At 40.1% G+C, this 17,733-nt stretch overlaps 1 protein-coding gene across 2 annotated transcripts in view; it reads right to left on the reverse strand.

Moving 5' to 3' along the window:
- The window catches only part of CORIN (corin, serine peptidase), a 279,818-nt gene that overhangs the window by 197,000 nt on the left and 65,085 nt on the right, over positions 1 to 17,733 (reverse strand). For both annotated transcript variants that reach the window (XM_068278537.1, XM_068278536.1), the window contains exon 2: positions 12,252 to 12,396. In XM_068278537.1, coding sequence (XP_068134638.1) covers positions 12,252 to 12,372 — 121 coding nt within the window. In that variant the 5' untranslated portion in view covers positions 12,373 to 12,396. The remainder of the gene's footprint in view (positions 1 to 12,251; positions 12,397 to 17,733) is intronic.

Raw genomic sequence — 17,733 nt, forward strand, 5'->3', positions numbered from 1 at the left:
TGCTAATTGTATAAGTTAGGGACATACTATGCCAGTTATGCCAGCCACAGAGAGACACTGGCTGCCAAGACAACCCATTACCTTTCACCCATTAACAAACAAAAGTTCCTATTAAGCTAACAATTCTCCTAAGTTTTCTCCTACGAGATAACTTTTCATATTGTCTACAAAATCATTTATCACCTCCTTGCATTTGAAAAAGTATCAAAAAATAGGCATGAAGTGATATCAAACTTATTTTAAGTATTTACTTACTTGCCAGGAGCTTAAAGTGAACCAGATGTGAAAATAATCTGCTGAGCGAAACAATTATATTTTTCCTACTACCCCTAAAAAATTACTTTTTAAAGTGTCCCAGGGTTTTTATTTCAATTTAAACATTAACAAAGTAGGTTGAATGTTTTACTGTCTCTAATAAGTGGCAGCCTATTAAGTATCTCAGAGTTAGAAAAAATGGTCAATAGTTCATGCATTTTATCCCTCACTGCCCTCAGAAGTTTTATTCTGCTTGAAAACAGTTATGGTTGTAATTTGCTTATCAGTGAGGTGTATTATATTCCCTACCAACAAGATATAAACTTCACTTCCATGGCTAGAAATTAACTATTTCAGGCAGCAAAATAAATCAAGTAAAACATTCTGGTTATCAATGTTTTGTACTGTACATACACATGTTTATCTCGTCATGTCACAAATCGCCTCGGGTACACTTTAAATAATGTTTTAATATTCATAACGTACGATGATATCTCTTGTGAAAAACCCCAGGAAAAAAAAACACCTGTTGAATATAGTCAAGGAATCATTTATGCTTTTGTGTAACGGTCCCACTTGTGCACCCATTATCAAACCCTTATAAATAACAGATTTTTTTTTTTATATGGATTGAGATTCATAAATCAGATTATTGTACTTAAAGTCCTTACAGGCAGAAGAATTTACCATAAATAATCCTGTAAGTCTGGCTTGGATTTAATAAAACTTGCTATTAAGTGAGACCATGATCACATTAAACTGTAACCCGTCTTCCCGAACCATTCATGAATTCATGATTGTAATTGTCTGCACTAATCCAGTGATAACATTTTCAGTAAATAAAAGTCAAATGTGTTCATTCTGCTATGGGTTCCTTTTAGCACCTTGGTAAATCTGATCTGGAGCAAGCTACTATTTCAAAGCAGACATGCAACTCCTACATTTGCTGAAGAGGCCTTACAAGAGCAAATAGGTATTTCTATTGAATAAGTAGGTTTTAGATCTGTGCAGGGGTATTTCACACTTGTGTAGACCTGAGAAAGTTGAGTAACTCCGAATGATATCAGAGAAGGGAGTCTGGCACTAGAATAGAGACTTGAGAACGGCGGAGGGTGCATGTGTAGCAGAAAGCAGCTGAGCTATGTTCTCCACTGGTAATGGAAAAAATGGAGAATGTTATTATCTCCCACAAGAACTGAGCCAGAGACCTGCAGTGTCAAATGAAAACCTGTCCTTGACTAATTCTGTGGAATGATGGAGCAATTGAATTACGGCGTAACGTATAGCCACATTATCACCAGTCATACCATACATTCTAGCGGTACAAAAGTGTTACAACTGATGTTATGAATGATGCTAATCATGTGCATCCAATTCTCACATTGTTGTTAAGTTACTAAATAAATAACAATAAAGAGAGAAAACAGCTCAGTTCCTGCACACTGGCAGACCCAAACTAAAGTGATCAAGCTTTGCACAATAATGAACATTTCAACATGAAATCCTGATTTTAATTTTTAAGTAGAAACATTTATTTAACTTATTGTAAAATGTGCTGTTGAGACAGTAATTTTCACTTCCGATCCCAGTGACAGGATCATTAAGGGCAGGGAAACATCTCACGAACAAGGGTAACAATAAGAGCTTTACAGATTGCCCATTCATAAATATAGTACCTCAAATCCCTAAAGTTTACATTCTAACTGGACACAAATTGATAATGTCTGTGCACAGTGAAATTAGCATATCCACATTCAAATACAGATATACAAAATTGTGGTTGTGTATAGATCTTCTTGTAAGCGCATAGGGTTTGTTACAAATGTATCGATCTCTGGAGACTATATTGTTTGAAATTATGCCTGCAAGCTGAGCACCTACTGGTTTGTTAAATTGATTGATGGATTGTGTTTGTGTTTTTTGATGCTGCAGATGCTTTTCTAAACTGTCCTGTATTCATGAACTCAGAAAAAATATGCCTCTGAAAAAGCGACCTGGTCATAGGTCGCGAAACGTGTGTTAGCCTATTGACATTCCGACTAACGTGTATTAAGGACTATTTTTATGCTGTCCACCACACAAAGAAAAAAAGGTGCCCGTATAGGGTCAAATCAATATGTAAATAACATAATAGGCATAAACCAATGATTGAGTACTCAAAATGATAATTTTTTGTGGACATATCCATTAAAAGCATTTAAAACCAGTATAATTCAAATCTCCCTGAATGCTGATAGTAATCAGCACTCCTCAACAACAATGTGCTCTAATAATTAATTTGGGGTACCAAAACACAGCTCTATTAAATTTGCTGGGGGGCAATTTACAATAGTGCTACCTAGGACAGTAATGCAAAAATTGGTGCTAAAATTCAGTACAATAACAAACAGTGATACAATAACAATAAACAGTGAATATATATAGTGCAAAATGAGGCAGGTACCAATAATACAGTAATAGGATAATGAAAGTGCAAGAGTACTGCAGTAAAGTATGCAAAAAGTTTGGCTTACCCAGAAGATGGCACTGAGAGGTATTGCATTGTATTGATTGATTTTCAGCACCAATGTTTGCATTATTGTTCTGTCCTGGGTAGCACTATTGTATAACGCCCCCCAGCAGATTTAACAGAGTTGTGTCTTGATACCCTAAATTCATTATTAGAGCACATTGTTGTTGAGGGGTGACGATTACCATCAGCATTCAGGGAGATTTTAATTATACTGGTTTTAAATGATTTTATTGGACATGCCCACAATAAATGTATTATTTTTACTACTCAATCATTGGTTTACGACTATTATGTAATTTCCTTATGGATTTAACCTTATACGGGCACCTTTTTCTTTTTTTGTGGTAGTTTGTGTACTGGCCATAAAGGGTTTTGCAAATAACCTAGCACTGTGTTGTGCACGCTCTCTAATGTGCTAGCAATATTTTTTATGTTGTATCACATGTATGACTATTTGGCATGGTTATTTAAAATAATGTTTTATGAATAACATTGCTAGGGGGAACCCCTCAATTTACATTGTTTGTATTTTCTTTCCCACTGCCTTTCGCTTTTGTTACATGGATGCTGTGTTTTCAGTGCTGCTTATGTGAACTCCCTGTATGAAGAAAACAAGTAAATGGAAACATTCAAAGATTTTAACAATACATCACTACCAGGGAGTAGGCTGGGAAGGGGACGTGAGTCAGAAAGAGGGCATCCACCTGCCTGCAAACTTGCTCTTGCCCAGCACTAAAAACTGGATCCAACAGGTAATACTATTTGCATAAAATAAAAAAATAAAAAAACATTTTGTGGAGGGAAATTAATTTTACCTAGCAATAGATGCAAAAGTTTTATAGTTGGAGTTTCATAACATTTTTAGTTAGCATCAGAATTTTGTTGCATCGTATTGAGTGACCATCCCTTCTACATCCTATGGGCAGCACGGTGGTGCAGTGGTTATGGGTACGAAACCCAGGCAGGCCCCTATATGCACAGAGTTTGTATGTACTCCCAGTGTCTGTGTGGGTTTCCTTGGGGCACTCAAGTTTCCTCCCACACCCCCAAAACATACAGATAAGTTAATGGGTTTCCTCCTAAACTGGCTCTAGACTGATACATGCACTACACGATACATACACAGACATTTGACTATGGTAGGGATTAGATTATGTTCCCCTCTGAGGGACAGCTAAGTGACAAGACAATATACTCTGTACAGCACTGCGAAAGACGTCGACACTATATAAATACTAAATAATAATAATAATAATACTATATATGCTAACATTTTTATAAGTGCATCACCTTCTGGCTCCTATAAGCCAATGAGGCGTAGTAAAAGCACCCAGCCTTCATACATTCAGCAAGTGATTAAAGTAGTACTGCAAGTGCCTCTTCTAAGGCAAAAATAAAATAATTTGGCAGCATTTTATAAATTGTAGCTTTCAGGCTATGAGTAAACATCCTGTTAGTGATAGTGTTGGAATGTTGATACTTTGTCATATCTGTGTTCTGTAAAGGGCAAAATCATCACTTTATTCACAAATTTTATCCAAATAAGCAATGCTGCACAAACTAGAAAACTAATTATTTTCTTTCTTCCCATGTCCATGTGAAAACAGTCCAAGTTTACCCTCCAAAGGCAGAATCCTAACTTGATTATATGAATGTTTTCCCATCTTAAACTTATTTGTGGACTAATCTAGATTATTCATAGCTATGACTTCTGGTCATATCGAGCTTAGAGCTATTTGCGGAAGGACTTGGAGAAGATAATTTTCCACCCAAGCAACTGTTTTGCACGAGGCACCAAGCAACTGCACTTCTGTGGATCACATCGACAAACATGCCTGCATTATATTACAAGTAACTACTTCTGTCCCACTGCTTACACATGAACTGCTCCAATCATTTATCAGTGCTTCATATACATATACTACTAACAAAAAAACAAACAAAAAAAGTCTGATGTAATTCTGAATAGAGCTCACCAAATGCAAACAGCTGAATAAAACTATTACTATTACTGCTGAATTACTCTACTGCCTCCAAATTTTCTGAGATGAGAAAAGAGGGACAATTTTGCAGCAGGCTATGTAAGCAAAAGACAAACCACCATCACTCAAGTCACCCGTATCGTGAAGAATAAGACATTTTCATGTCCATGGTGTAAACATTTAGAAACCATAACGCTAGAAAATATCAAATCTGTTACTGAAATTTACATTTGTACACTGTTTTAGGCTCCCTGCACACGCAAATCCGTTTTGCGATTCTGATTCAGTTTCCGATTCCGATTTGCAATTCCGATTTTCCCTGAATGCAATCAACAGAAAAACAGAGTAAAAAACCCAGCATGCAGTAACGATTAAAAATCAGAATTGGATGTAAAAACCGATTAAAAATCAGAATCGCATGCAGTGTGCAGGTAGCCTTACACTTACTTTGGATATTCTTATACATCATCTCACATACATGAGTATTTATTTATTGTATTTATAAAGCGCCAACATATTATACAGCGCTGGACATTAGTTTAGGTTACAGACAATACTTAGGGTGACCTACAGCAATACAACAATACAGGAAAACAAGAAAAAAACAGATCACGCAGCACAGTATAAGTACAAGGTAATGATTAGTCAGTCACTGGATGGAGCATGGGGATTAGGCAAGTTGAGTTCATTCAAATGCATAACATGGGTGCACAGTAATGGAGGTGCATGATCAGGTAGGACACAAAAGGAGGAAGACCCATCCCGAAGACTTACAATCTAGAGGGAGAGGTAGGGACACGAAAGGTAGGGAGTTCAGCTGCGGGTTTAGAGTACTAGTGAGGAGGGTAGGCCATAGTAAAAAGGTGAATTTTGAGGGCCTTTTTAAAGATGTTGAAGGAGGGGCTGCCCTAATGGGTGGAGGACGGAAGTTCCATAGTGTTGGTGCAGCTCTTGAGAAGTCCTGGAGGCGTGCATGGGACTGAGTGATGCTGGGGGCGGTCAGTCAGGCGAAGTTCATTGGAGGAGCAGAGTGAGCGGCTAGGTGTGTACCTCTGAGTGAGATCAGAAATGTAGGTTGGACAGGTTTTGTTGACAGATTTGTAGGTCAGACAGTATGTGATTCTGGACTGGATAGGAAGCCAGTGGAGAGATTCACAGAGGGGAGCAGCCATGGTGGAGCGATGGGAGAAGTGGATAATTCTGGCTGCCGCATTCATGATGGACTGCAGTGGGGCTATTCGGATCATAGGGAGACCAGACAGAAGGGCATTTCAGTAGTCAAGGCGAGGGCATGGATGAGAAGTTTGGTGGTGGCAGAGGTCAGGAAAGGGTGGATCTTACAGATGTTACGGAGGTGAAAGTTACAGGACTTTGTGAGGTTTTGGATGTGGGGAGTGAAGGAGAGTGCGGAGTCCAGGGTGACACCCAGACAGCGGGCTTGAGAGGTAGGGTGAATGGTGTGAATACACCTTTCACATTTCTGTTAATATTTTATTATATCTTCTCATGGGACAACACTGAAAATATAAAAAGCATTGATACAATGTAAAGTAGTCAGTGTATAAGTGTAAATTTTCTGTCCAAATAGAATAACTGACCACACAGCCATTAATGTCTAAACCGTGGACAACAAAAGTGAGTACAAGTGAAGAATGTCAATATTATGCCCAATCGAACCCCCCCCCCCCACCCCCACCCCTCCAGGTCATGCTACTTGTTAGTATTACAAGGTTGCAGTTGTGTTAATGTTAAACTTTGTGTTATCTACCTCACACTCTCCCATACTGGTCATTGGAAGTTCAGCATGGCACTTCATGGAAAAGGAGACTCTGAGGTTCTTTAAAAAAAAAAAAAAAAACAGTATGCGATACAATCTTGAGATCGTTGGGTGATTTTAAATGTAGGTTAGGGTGGGGACCCCAAGAGAAGGCTGCACGTGGTGTCCCTGCTAACATGCTTCACAGCTCAGAACTGATGTCTCTTCCAAAAAGAGAAGGGTAAGGTTCCCCAATAATACGTTGTATTACTGTTGTATTAATGTGCAATGCATAAGTTTGCTTTTATTACTTGTATTGTGAGATGCATTAGTTCTTAATGCACCTGTTCTACTGCAATGAGCACAGTTGTGCCTTTGTGAGGCTTATTAGCCCTATGCAGTGAGTGTTTGTCAGGTGCATCTTGGTTAGATGCGCGACCATTTCATTTAATCTCTCCTTGAATACAATCTTGATACGCTGTTGCTTGATCGCAAATGTAAAGCCTGCTGCAATTTTTGAGTGTTGTTGTGCTTGCGTTGAAAACGTTCTTGTGATCCAGCACCCCCAATGTAAACTGCAAACACAATAACACCGTAGAAGCCATCCGTACATGCAAGATTCAGGTCCCTATGGGAGCAGAGCGTATTGACAAAATAGAGATTGTGAATATGATTTGGTTTGGAAAATAGCCCTGCCTTTGCATGTGGCCCATATTTTTATTGCTAAACAAATGTGTCTCCACCTTCCAGTCCCTCCAAAAACGTGTGCCATCTCTTTAAAGTACTGTTAGTGTCATTTCATTATTAGAGTGAGATAACAATTCTATTAACTCACTAATTACTTCTCTAGGAGTAAAACTGATCATTTGTCCTGCAGATAGCAATGATATCAGTCAGCTTCAGTAAATATGCATTAAAAATACATCAAATATTGATTCATATTCATGTTTTACTATATGTTCTTTATTTTATGACAATACCACTGGAAGATTGTTGCAGACCACATAAACCCCTCTATAGCAATAATATTCCTTAAAGAGACTCTGTAACAAAATTTTCAGCCTTATTTCTTCTATCCTATAAGTTCCTATACCTGTCCTAATGTGGTCTGTCTTACTGCAGCCTTTCCTTTTTGCACAGTGGCTGTATTATCTCAGATATATAATCTAATCTTTCCTCTGACGGCTTTGTCGGGCTCAGGCACTCAGGCAGGAATGTGCTGCTCTGTTTGTGACAGAATAGAAGCTATACACCCCCTCTCCAGGACCCCTGCAGGCTTTGTGTGAGTCACAGACTGAGCTCCTCTCAGCCTATCACAAGCTGGTTAGAAGCTATGTCTTGTTTGTAAACACTGCCTAATACTGGCAATTACAAGCCAGGATTGCAGCAGGGAGTGGCAGAAACAGAACAGAGGGGTCCAGGAGAACAGAATGAATAGAATGGTATGCTTTTTATTGTAAGCATTTTAGAGTACATATTCTCTTTAATAGCAGAAGGTTTATAAAATTATCAGCTGCTAAAGCCTTGTGGGCAGACATGTAGAAGCAGTAAAGTGTTGTACCGTGTTAGCCATGAGTAAAAGCAAGACGTTTTGAATCAGGATGATACCATTTATTGGCTAACTTAGAGATCCTATCTAAATTGATAAGATCAATAGAATCCTCAACATGACATAAAGCAGACTCTAGTGATGAAGAGACATCGTAAATTCCGAATTCAAATGGTAACTGGCCTGGTTACATGCACCATTAATTCTAAGCTTAAGAGAATTGTGGCATTTAAAGCCAGCACCTGAAAGCAAATAAAATGAATAGTGACAGTGAATACCATCTTACACAGCATATGGCACAAAAATGAATGAAAAGATAGAAAAATTTAAATTAAAAGAATTGTGACATTTAAAACCCATCGTACCAGCACAAGAAGTTAGAGTCCTTGTTTAAACCAACTTCTACAGTTTTGAACCAATGTATAAACTTAGTTTCTTGTGTTAGTCTCATGTTTCCCGATTTGAAGCCACCCATTAATACAGTGACGCGAAAATCGCTTAAACTGTGTCCAGGTAAACAAAAGTGTGTTGGTATTGGGAGATCAGTATATTTTGCAATATCCTTTTTCCTGCTGTTAATAGTGGATCTGTGGTGTGTCATGCGATCACGCAGTGGTTGACTTGTTTCTCCCACATAAATTCCTTTGGGGCATTTTGCACACATGATCACGTATACCACATTAGATGAGCCACAGGAAAAGGTGCCTTGTACTTTGTATTCCTGTTGTGTACCTGGTATTAGTATCCTGTCAGTGGAATGGATGTGTTTACAGGTCCCACACTTTTTCCCTCGACAGGGGAATGTTCCATTCTGTTCTTGCCTATTTAAGGCACTCCTCACTATCATCTGCTTAAGATTGGGTGGCTGTCGGAACGCTAGGAGGGGAGGTTCAGGGAATATCTTTTTCAGTCTCTGATCCTTGTGTAGAACAGGATGAAGTTCTTTTGCAATCTTTCTTAAGATTTCCAGGCATGGGTTGTAGGTTACTACCAGTGGGACACGGCTCTCTTCCTGGCTCTGCTTGTACTCCAGGAGCTGAGTCCTAGGGATGTTGTTAGCTTTCTTGATTTGGGTCTCAGCCATTAGAGGATTGTATCCCTGTTTTATGAAATTCTTCTTCAGGTAATCCAGGTGTTTGTCTTTGTCATCCTTCTCAGAACAAATCCGATTGCATCTTATTGCCTGGCTGTAAATTATGGAATTCTTTATATGTTTGGGGTGGAAACTGTCATACCTGAGGTATGTGGGACGATCCGTCGGTTTGCGGTACATGGACGTTTGCAAGCTGTTCTCTCTGATGTATATGGTGGTGTCAAGAAAGTTAATCTCCAGTGAGAGTAGCTCAATTTCAGTTTGATTGTGGGATGGAAGGCATTGAAGTTCCTGTGAAATTGGAGAAGATCCTCCTCACTTGCAGACCAGATGATCAAGATGTCGTCGATAAAACGGAAGTAGGCCATGGGTTTTATATGACAAGTATTCAGGTATTCTTCTTCAATCTTTGCCATGAAGAGATTTGCGTACTGCGGTGCAAACCGTGAGACCATTGCCACTCCCATTTGCTGTAAATAGAGGTCCTCCCCAAAAGTGAAATAATTGTGGGTGAGAACGAATCTCATTAGTCCAGCAATTGAGTTTATAGGTGTGCCCAAACCTTGAAGATATTTGCGACAGGCCGCAATACCATCATTGTGGGGAATGTTGGTGTACAGAGACTCTACATCCATAGTGGCAAGAATGGTGCCTCCAGGCACTGGGCCAATGGCTGCCAGTTGGTTCAGGAGGTGTGTAGTATCCTGTATGTAGCTGGGTCTTTTACAGACTAGAGGCTTCAAAATGTTTTCCAACCACCCTGAGATATTCTCTGTGAGAGTTCCATTCCCTGAGATTATGGGCCTGCCTGGGTTCCCCTCTATGTGGAGTTTGGGAAGCATGTAAAAGCAGGCGGTTCTCGGCTTTTCCGGGATAAGAGTCTTTACATGAAGCCTGGTGTTTACGGGCAATTTCTTTACCATCCTATTGAGTGCCATCCTGTACCTTTTTGTTGGGTCCTCCAGTAATTTGGCATAGTGCATGGTGTTAGACAACTGTCTTTGTGCCTCCTGGATATAGTCACTGGTGTTCATGATGACTATGGCACCCCCTTTATCCGCTGGTTTAATAATAATGTCCTTATTCTCCTTAAGGGATGTGATAGCTTGTTGCTCTTGCAATGTTATGTTATGAGCCAGTGTTTTTCTTTTATTCAGAACCCTGTCAGAGATTTGGCGTCTAAATTTGTTGATGTATTTGTCCAGGGTAGGATTTTTTCCAGCTACAGGGGTCCATCCGCGTTTTTTTGTGGATCTGGTGTGTGTTGGCTCATTATCAGTAGTGTTGCAAGATTCCTTGTCATAGTAGTGTTCCTTGAGACGTAGCTTCCTGAAGAATTGTTCCATATCACCACAGAGTGCAATCTTGTCTATGGGCTTTGCAGGGCAAAATGACAGGCCTTTGGACAGTACTGCCATTTCAGCTTCAGTGGCCTGATAAGAGGAAAGGTTAATGACACCTGTGGGTTGCTCTTTCTCTGCTGCTGCGTTATCCAAGTGTCCACTCTTTATTTTGAGTCTCTGAAGTTTTTTCTTCTTGTTTTTAATTAAGATCCTCTGCAATTTCCTATAAAAGGTCTGTAGCTGTTCCCATGCTCCTGTGGGGTCATCAGTTAAAGATGATTTCAGACTTTGTATATGGTCCTTTACAATTCTCTTCATGTTATAGCAGATTTTTATTAGGTTGTTTCGTACTCTCTCTGAGCTCCTCCTGCAGATTTGTTCTGCAAACCTGCTATTGTATGTATGCAGGGTGGGATTCTGTATCCTCAGTCCTTGTGGTATAAGGTTCTCCTTTTTGCATGTAGTCAAGAAAAAGATGTCGCTGTCCAGCTGTGCAAGTTTCTTTAGGTCTTTTTTCAGTTCCAGGAATGTGCGGTACATTGCGGTATCTTTCAGCATAGTAGAAGCAGTAAAGTGTTGTACCGTGTTAGCCATGAGAAAAAGCAAGAAGTTTTGAATCAGGATGATACCATTTATTGGCTAACTTAGAGATGGATAAACAGTGAGCTTTCGACTTATAAAAAGCCTTCGTCGGACTGGTTCCTGACCAAAACTGAAAAACACAGCTTATATACACTGACATACAGAGGAGAAACATTCTTTAGCAAACATAAATGTAATTAGATGCCTTAACTGTTACTGAGGAGGCTTTCCCAGGCATCCTATCTAAATAGATAAGATCAATAGAATCCTCAACATGACATAAAGCAGACTCTAGTGATGAAGAGACATCGTAAATTCCGAATTCAAATGGTAACTGGCCTGGTTACATGCACCATTAATTCTAAGCTTAAAGAGAATCTGTATTGTTAAAATCGCACAAAAGTAAACATACCAGAGCGTTAGGGGACATCTCCTATTACCCTCTGTCACAATTTCGCCGCTCCTCGCCACATTAAAAGTGGTTAAAAACAGTTTTTAAAAGTTTGTTTATAAACAAACAAAATGGCCACCAAAACAGGAAGTAGGTTGATGTACAGTATGTCCACACATAGAAAATACATTCATACACAAGCAGGCTGTATACAGCCTTCCTTTTTAAGCTCAAGAGATCATTTGTGTGTTTCTTTCCCCCTGCAGCTATCTTCCACTGAAGTGTCAGGCTGTTTCTTCCTGCAGAGTGCAGACACGTGCCCCTGCTAGCTATGAGGTCTGAAGCGAGATCAGATCTATTCTCGCTTCAGACTCTCTTTAATACAGTGACGCGAAAATCGCTTAAACTGTGTCCAGGTAAACAAAAGTGTGTTGGTATTGGGAGATCAGTATATTTTGCAATATCCAGACATGACAAGACATTATGCAGGTGATTTTAATGTTTTGGCTAAAAATATATACACATTTGTACATACATAGAATGTATCGAAAAAAAATAGTTGGCAAGAGACTGGAAAATGATCATTTTTTCATAATCTGTTGCTAACAAATTCATTTACCACTGATATGTCATATACATTTTTAGCAAAGTTTAGCGTTTCTTTAATTGTCATATGAAAGGATAAACAGTCTTTAAACTTCACCACATTTAATTTCTATTCCACTGATTCTCTTATAAATGATTAACAAGTAAAGCGAATAAGTTTGTTCAATTTTTCTTTTACTTACCTATAAAAGTGAGTAGGATTACCAGCAAAAGTATAAGCGCACAAATACATGGAATAAGAATTAGCAGCAAAACCCGTAGGTACTTGGCAGATGCCAGCTTCTGAGAACAACCATCCCCCATATTATCTTCATCTGTTCCGAAGACCTGGAGAGAAGATGAAAAACAGCACACTATTATCTAGTTGGCCTTATTTCAAAATTTATGTCACCAGCTGCTATCTCATATGTAAGTACAATTTTACATACAATTATTAGGAACCAAATATTATTAAGAAAACTTAAGTCATTTAGTTCGGCCATTTGGCTGATTAATCTTTTATGCACCAAATCTGAGTCTTAAAAGATTAGATTAAGCAAAAATTGACATTTGAGTCATTAGTGGACATTGCTGGCTCAAATTATCCACTACCTTGCATCTCTTGGGATCTCTCTGGTACCCTTCAATGCTACTTGCCATGACCAAACAATATTACACTTCCAACCACAGCCACTAATAACAATAAAAAAAACAAAAACTATGAAATGTCCAAAGGGAGTTAAAGGGAACTGAAATTGAGAGACATGTGGAGGCTGACATTTATTTCCTATCAAGCATCACAAAATATGTTGGCGCTTTATAAATCAATAATAATAAATTAAACAATGCACATTGCCTGGCTGTCCTGCTGATCCTCTGCCTCCAATAATTTTAGCCGTAGACCCCGAACAACCTGCAGATATTTCTGACAAAAATCTGACAAGATTAGCTGCATATGGTGTAGCTACTGTGGCGCCCCAAGTTGATGTGAAGAATAAAGTTGCAGCTGTGTGAGGATAAATCCTTATATCCAAATGAACAGCAAAGTTGTAGTATTCACAGTGCAGGTATATTCTTTTAATCGGTGTGTATTTCTCCACTTCACCACCTGTATATGCACTCCATGTGCAGTAAAACAGAACAGGGATGCTCTCAGTGGATTGAACAATTGTTGTTTATTTCTGGATATAAGGCAGTACAGGGGATACGAGGTAACACTTACTTCTAGAGGGCCCTAATCCACTTAGGACCCTCTCTAGGCATGAAGCGCTTCCCACCCAATGTGGTACCACTTTCCTCTGTATACAACCCTGACATGTGCTGCCCACTCTTGTCCCACATTGAGTGGGAAGCGCTACACGCCTAGAGAGGGTCCTAAGTGGATTAGGGCCCTCTAGAAGTAAGTGTTACCTCGTATCCCCTGTACTGCCCTTTATTCAGAAATAAACAAGAATTGTTCAATCCACTGATAGCATCCCTGTTCTGTTTTACTGCACAAGATTAGCTGCATGCTTGTTTCAAGTGTGCGATTCAGACACTGCTTACCAGAAAGATCAGCAGAACTGTCAGGCAACTGTTATTGTTTAAAAGGGAATAAATATGTCAGCCTCCGTATCTCTCACCACAGGTTCTTTTTAAAGCCCCTTAGTGAGTGACAGACAAGTGGCTAGACTTAGAGGAATTCAGCCTAAACAAACATACTGTCATTAAGTTACATTAGTTATGTTAATTAAAATAGATAGGTAATATAATCTCTTACCCACCCTATTTCAAAAGAACAGGCAAATGTTTGATTTCATGAGGGCAGCCATCTTTTTGGTTGAAAGGAGGTGACAGGGAGCAAGAGACACAGTTCCAACTGTCCTGTGTGCTGATCACCCCTCCCAGTTGCTAGGCAACATGAACAACAACATAGGAAATCCCATCATGCTTTGCACGGCATCGGGGGAAAAAAGCCCGGGCAGTTTTCTTTGATGGGTGGAGCTTAGCTAAAAATGCAGCTAAAAATGCTTTGGTAAGAAAAACAAAGTTCTGATGCTGTGAAACTGTTAAAGAAACACCAAGCCTTTTCAGTGCTGCCGAGTAGATTTTTAGTCTGAAGGTTCATTTTAAGGTTAGTGTTGAGACCACAGTATCGTAATGTTAAGAGATCTACAAAAAATAAATGCATGTATCAACTGATGAAGTGAGCTTTTTTTTTTTATACCAAATAGAGTGGTGCCTGAACATGTGGCATAAAGTAAGCAATCATACAACTGCCCAACAATACACTAAACACATACGATACCTAAAGTGACATGTGACACGATCAGATAAACAAGTCTATGTACAGTCCCACGCAGTGGCGTAGCTAAGGAGCTGTGGGCCCCGATGCAAGTGTTATATTGGGGCCCCCCAAGCACTCTATACATAACAATTGATACGGTGCATCAAAACCTGCCAATGGCAACTACAGTGTCAGAGGTGCAAGGAGATGGGGAACAGTCTGTTAATGATTACCACTATTCAAAGTATCTACAGAAGTGATTATTATAAGCACAGGACCAATAGAGAGCTAATACTGTAGCTGAGGGAGGGCCTTTTGGGGTCCCTCTGGCTCAAGGGCCTCGATGCGGTTGCAACCTCTGCAACCCCTATTGCTACGCCCCTGGTACATTGCCTACATAGAGTTAGGCTTTCTTCCTTTCTTCTCACTGTTGAGGGTTAAAGGACACCTAAAGTGAGGGATAAGGAGCCTGTCATTATAGTGCACTGCTGTCAACCGTTCACGTAAAAAAGCCCTAAGGACAGGTTCACACTCACAGCGCAAATCGTGAATTGCAACTGCGATCTTGCAGCTCAAAATTTCACAATGCTGCCGCAATTTGCAGTTCCCGTTCAATAGAACGAGAATCACATTGGAATCGCCCCCAAATGCAAACTGCTAACACTGCACTGAGAATAATCCCAGAGGGATACATCTGCACAGCGCTTTTGCTGATTACTCCAGTGTGAACCAGCCCTTCCGGATGCTCAATAAAATGTAAATCATTCCAAGTTGGTGCTAAATTTATGCAAATATAGGAAGCTTGGACATGGACCAGTCAAACTCATTAGCTGCTGAACTTGATTGGTCCCTTTTATAAAGTTGCGTACTTTTGCATTTACTTCACATACAATTTGCATCAACATTGAACATATAAACTGTTATGCTGTTGGAAAGTATGGATCAACTGTTCCTTGATAAATACAGCATCTATTTTAAGAGACTTTTACAATTATTTACATAGCTAGTAACTGATCCAGCTATCCTAACTCATGACAGGGCTATTTATACATGGGAAACACCGTCTATTACTGGTGGAATGGTGTGAGACTATAAAACTGGCCAGAGCCTTCTCACTGGAAGGGGAGCGGAAGTGGAGAAGTGCTCAGTCAGACACTCTCATAAATAACTTCTGCTTGTAAGGTCTAAAGAGTTACAGTACATTAAATGCAATATGGTGGAAACTCTCAGGTATCACCCGTGGCAACAAGCCATCTCTGCTACCTGACATCACTCATTATATTTAACTTGTACTTGCTTACACAAGTAATAGTCCAGAAACATGTGAGCACATGTATTTCATCTTTCCCTCAGCAACAAAATTTGTTGTGGAAATTAATATTTTTATTTATACAGTGCCAACATCTTCCATAGCTCTGTACATAGTACAAAACAAATATTGGGGAACATGTATACATGAGAAGTTCAAGACCCTATACAGTCATGACATCCAGTGACACAAGTACAAATACATACATAGTTAATGTGTGGATTGAGAAGTTTGTAAACGTTCTTATAATAAACTACAGCAAAATAAGAAACAATAGAAGCAGGGCCCTGCCATTGCGAGCTTACAATCTAGAGGGTAGTCGGGAGGAAACAATAGGGATGGAAACACAGGGGTTAGTGGATGAGGAAGTGAACTTCCAATTCTACCTATAGCAACTTAAAAGGCTTGTCTGAGAATGTGTGTTTTTAAAATACGTTGGAAGGTTTCCAGGCTCAGAGCATGACAGACAGGCTGTGAGAGAGAGTTCCAATGGAGAGGGACCGCATTTGAGAAATCCTGGAAGCCAGTATAAAATTAAAAATCTATTCTTTATTTTTATCTGGTAAACAATAAGGATGCTAACCAGGCAATCCAAAAGTTAAAAAATCACTATTACGGTACTTTTTTTTGTTGCTAAATGATTATTCTCCAGTTTACCTGACTCTTATTTGGTACACACAAAATTTGGTACGCACAATGGAAGTTGCAGGGCATGCGGGGTTGTTCTTTTTTGCTTCTCTACTTTCCCCTCAGACTTAACTAATGCAACCTGATTGGCTAAAGCCTCCTTCACTCCTGTTTTCCCCTCCCCCACCTCTGTTCCTCTCTGATTGGCCAATATTTCTCATGCTAAGACAATGCACTTTCCATAGTGGAGGGCGGGCAATGCATACACAATCAGGCAGAGCAAGAGAGGAAATGACATCAGGGTTGGCTCCAAAATAGCCACAGTTAAAATGGAAAATGCGAAGAAGGATTGATGCATTACATATGTTATGTAAATAGAGCAAGTATTAACCACTTCCGGATTCTCGGAGCGTATATACACGCCCCTGAATCCAGAAGTGTATACCATGGAAACGGCCGCTCGTATGAGCGGCCGTTCCATGTCAGCTCACGGAGGGTGTCTCCGTGAACACCCTGCGAGCCGATCGGCGGCTCGCAGGGTAAATGTAAACACACGGGGAAGATCTTCCCCGGTGTTTACATGTATACGGCGCTGCTGCGCAGCAGCGCTGTAGAGGAGATCGGCGATCCCCGGCCTCTGATTGGCCGGGGATCACCGGCATCTGATAGGCTAAAGCCTATCCCATCAGGCGCAGGACGGAAATGCGCCGCTCACAGGGGGAGGGAGAGGGAGGGAAGGGGAAGGAGGCCAGGAAGCGCTGCGGAGGGGGGCTTTGAAGAGCCCCCCCCCCCGCAAGCGCAAGCAGCCGGCGGCGATCAGACCCCCCCAGCAGGACATCCCCCTAGTGGGGAAAAAAGGGGGGAAGTCTGATCGCCCTGGCTGCTAGCTGATCTGTGCTGTGGGCTGGAGAGCCCACGCTGCACAGATCAGCATAAAATGTCATGGTGTGGAAGTGGTTAATCTACCTATATATGTATTTTTTTCTGAGATAGTATGGCTACCAGCTGCTCTTTAAGAAAAAAATACATCAGCAAATCTGTGAAATTCACATTAAATACAAAAATTGCCAAGAAACAATAACTAAACTCTTTACCAACAGACACATTTCATGCATTAACTGTTCTTTGCGTAACAGTGTTTTGTTTGATTTTTCAAGCTTTAACAGTACAAAGCGAAAGAGTATGCCTAAGGCCATTTGTCAATCCACTGTATAACCACACTGTCTTCATTATTAGATGATGATGACACGGTTGAGTTACCTTCCCAAGGGTGGCAATGATTAATCGGCCAAACACATTTTACAAGAATTTACAATAAGTTCCTGGACAAATGGGATAACTAACTGCAGACTGTTTTCCTTCCAGCACCTAATTGATAATACAGAGAATAAATGCTAAGCAGACCTTAACATTTTGTTGGACAGACCTCATTTCTTTTTAATATAATGACCACCCAGAGGGAGACATAGGCAATGAACAAACT

Source organism: Hyperolius riggenbachi, chromosome 1, assembly GCF_040937935.1.
Source record: "Hyperolius riggenbachi isolate aHypRig1 chromosome 1, aHypRig1.pri, whole genome shotgun sequence".
NCBI classification, from domain to species: domain Eukaryota; kingdom Metazoa; phylum Chordata; class Amphibia; order Anura; family Hyperoliidae; genus Hyperolius; species Hyperolius riggenbachi.